Source organism: Diaphorina citri, unplaced genomic scaffold (assembly GCF_000475195.1).
Source record: "Diaphorina citri unplaced genomic scaffold, Diaci psyllid genome assembly version 1.1 scaffold3120, whole genome shotgun sequence".
NCBI lineage: Eukaryota > Metazoa > Arthropoda > Insecta > Hemiptera > Psyllidae > Diaphorina > Diaphorina citri.
The window spans coordinates 368-4,017 of record NW_007380531.1 but is presented as its reverse complement, the minus strand read 5'-3'; the positions used below and the strand labels follow the sequence as shown (position 1 = coordinate 4,017).

Sequence of the window (3,650 nt, the reverse complement as noted above, 5' to 3'; positions counted from 1 at the left end):
ACCCATCCGAAAAAAAAAAGGGGGGTAAAAAATCTTTTTTTTTTTTTTTTTTAAAAAAAAAAAAAAAAAAAAAAAATGATATGAGTTTAAGGCTTTGTTTTATTTTTATTTTGGTTTGATAGAGGGAACTTCAACAACAGAGATTTTACCGTCCCGACATCGCAGAGAGAAGGACAAGATAGTATAAGTAAAGCTTGTGATGTTTTTTGAACCTTATGGGTGTAGGACCATAAGGTTTTTTTTAGGTGGAAATCGAACCATTCGCACCGGGTGGAAATTGAACCCACGACCTATCGGTTACAACACAAGACAGACATTTACTACCTTCCAAGCTAACTAGACTGGCAAGATTATTCTACTTTTCTTTTTTTTTTTTCTTAAAAAAGAAGAAATTGAAGAGAAGTGAAAAAGATTGTACCTCAGTACCGCTTTCACATTACTACTTCAAGGCTTATTTTTATGCCTATCCAAGTTTTTTTAGAAGAAATTGAAGAGAAGTGAAAAAGATTGTACCTCAGTACCGCTTTCACATTACTACTTCAAGGCTTATTTTTATGCCTATCCAAGACTAGAAAAGACTGGTTAGAAAATTTCCGCCCTGGCCGGGATTCGAACCCAGCACCTCCAGGTTGAGAGTCAGTGCTCTTGGCACTCACCTAATTTCTCCGAGGCATGTGCCTTCCACACTCGCAGGTTCATCTCGTCACTGGCACTGATGACAAACTTGTTGTCCAAACTCCACACAGTGTGCGTGACGTGTTGCATTCGCTTTGTGTGGTAGATGTCTCGGGAGTGACCCTGATGAGCCAAGTACAGACGCAGACTCTTGTCGTAACCACCCGCCACAAATTCTCTGCCTAGAAAAAGAAATATTTAAATAAATTATTTACATTTGGGGATAGCATGTTAAATTACAGTTGTATGGCCATGCGATGAGAAGGGATGAAGATTATGTGGGAAAGAGAGTGAGTCAAATGGAAGTTGAAGGATGCAGAGGAAATATTTAAATAAATTATTTACACATGGTGATAGCATGTTAAATTACAAAATTACAGTTGTATGGCCATGCGATGAGAAGGGATGAAGATTATGTGGGAAAGAGAGTGAGTCAAATGGAAGTTGAAGGATGCAGAGCAAGAGGAAGACCAAAGAAAAGATGGGAACACTGTATAAATAAAGATTTGAATATTAGATGTAAAGATGTATTAAAATTGGCATTGAAAAAACATCTAGAAATTATGGAGAACAAAATGTCAATCTTGAATATAATCCGGAGCAATTAATAAATAATAAAACTAATGTAGATCACTAATTGGCACAAATTAAATATTTACATCTAACATAAAAAGAAAATAACTACAGCCTGACACCAACATTAGTTGAATGGGCTGTAGAGCACTTTAATTCCAATTAAAATATCCTATTAAGAACTCTTTAAAGTACCAAACTTATATTTAGGTATTGCAAGCAAAAATGCTGGCCCCACTAGAGTGAGAAAAGGTTAAGAAGAGGATGGCAATGCACCCATTCCCCATGGATCACTGAAGTTAACAATACATTAATGCCTGATGAATTGAGAAGGGTAAATGTTGGGGCAATCATGTGCCTACAGCTTCTCCTAACTCCACTCTATGTGAGGAGGCTTCACAGGGCTGAATGGGTTTAGCACAGCTATCAGCACATGATTGCTCCAAAAAAAGTCATAAAAAAAAAGAAGGGGTTAAGGGGTAATGAAGTTCACAAGCAAAAATGCCGGCCCCACTTGAGTGAGAAAAGGTTAAGAAGAGGATAGCATGTTGAATGCACCCATTCCCCATGGATCACTGAAGTTAACAATACATTAATGCCTAATGAATTAAGAAGGGTAAATGTCAGGGCAATTATGTGCCGACAGCCTCTCCTAACTCCACTCTATGTGAGGAGGCTTCACAGGGCTGAATGGGTTTAGCACAGCTATCAGCACATGATTGCTCCAAAAAAAAGTCCATACCTACTGAAAAAGTACCAACTATACAACTTGACAAAATACTATTTTACACTTGCTATCCTGATGGAAACTCTCCCTTACCTGTAGGAGAATAGTCTACACTAGTTACAGCGCTGGTCCATACCTAATTACCTACTGAAAAAGTACCAACTATACAACTTGACAAAAGACTATTTTACACTTGCTATCCTGATGGAAACTCTCCCTTACCTGTAGGAGAATAGTCTACACTAGTCACAGCACTGGTCATATCCTTGTGTACATTTAGGGGCGAGTTGAGTTGTCTAATGTCATAGGAATACAGGTTGAAGTCCTCATTGGCTGCCTAGTTACAGCGCTGGTCATATCCTTGTGTACATTTAGGGGCGAGTTGAGTTGTCTAATGTCATAGGAATACAGGTTGAAGTCCTCATTGGCTGCGGTGAACACAAAAGCTTCCATCGGATTCCAGCTGACCATGTTGGACCGAAGTGACATCACAACCTTCCTGATTGGACCTGTTTGGGGGAGATAAAGAAATGAATATTAATAAAGACCTTTAAGTACCTATGCATTTATAAATACTTCAAAGTATTTCAAACGCCATGAAAAACACACATGAGTTTAAAACATAAAAGAAGAAACAGGTAAGCAGTTAAAGGAAATATTTCAAAACACTGGAAAAATCATAATTACACCATGGCCCTTCTTCTATTTTCGAAGGACGCAAGTCTCAGAATTTGAGGTACGCAATCATGCAACCACTTCAAATCGAAGGACGTAATTCTCAGATTTAGGACGCAATTCTCAGAATTTGAGGAACGCAATCATGCGATCACTTCAAATCGAAGTACGCAATTCTCAGAATTTGGAAAGCAATTCTCAGATTTGGGGCGCAATCAATACGACCACTTCAAATCGAAGGACGCAATTCTCAAAATTTGGGGCGCAATCAATGCGACCACTTCAAATCGATTTCCATACACACAACCTACATAAAAAACAAGAGATATACCTAGAATACAATTGGTAGGTTCAGAAAACAATTCTACAAAATAAAGCAGTTTTTTCATTGCTACAAAATAAAAATGGTGGTGAAACACTCATCTTGAAAAATCTCACCTGTAGCTCTAGTATCATAAAGGATAATACTACGATCACTAGCACAAGATGCTAGAATATGTTTATCTATGGGATTAAATCGAAGGACGCAATTCTCAGATTTGGTACGCAATCAGACGGGCGCAATTCAATCTGGCTGAGATGTAGAAGATTCACCTCGTTGTGTTACTATTTTCAGTGCTTTCTCTTTCTTTCTCATCAGATAGGAGAGGGAAGCTTTGCTGTCGGAGGGCTTGCTGTCATCTTGGGAAGACTCACGGGACTTCCTTTCTATTCTATTATCACTGTAACCAAAAGGAAAACATTGAAATTTTTTAATGACAAGTGGGAAGGGAGGGGTCTTTAATAGCAGAGCTTACTGTGGTAGGTCTTGGGTAGTCTTGAAAAAGAGAAAAAAAAACTGATCCGATTTCAAGTCGTGTCTCACTTACCAATACACGACCAGTTTGCCATCGATCAAGTCAAATGAAAAAACATTAAAATTACTCTCTATTCTACTATCAATTTATCACTATAAAAGCGTTAAACAATGGAAACTTCGACATTAGTACCTAAGTTGGGG

At 38.1% G+C, this 3,650-nt stretch overlaps 1 protein-coding gene across 1 annotated transcript; it reads right to left on the bottom strand.

Annotated features, from left to right (window-relative positions):
• Positions 1-656: 656 nt before the first annotated feature.
• On the bottom strand, positions 657-3,197 carry LOC103520011 (DDB1- and CUL4-associated factor 13-like; the record flags this gene model as incomplete). The annotated part of the gene is made up of 4 exons (XM_008485104.3): positions 657-857; positions 2,198-2,312; positions 2,408-2,484; positions 3,089-3,197. Coding segments are annotated over 4 exons (502 nt in total), but the record flags the coding sequence as incomplete, so codon positions are not given.
• Between the last annotated feature and the right edge of the window lie 453 nt (positions 3,198-3,650).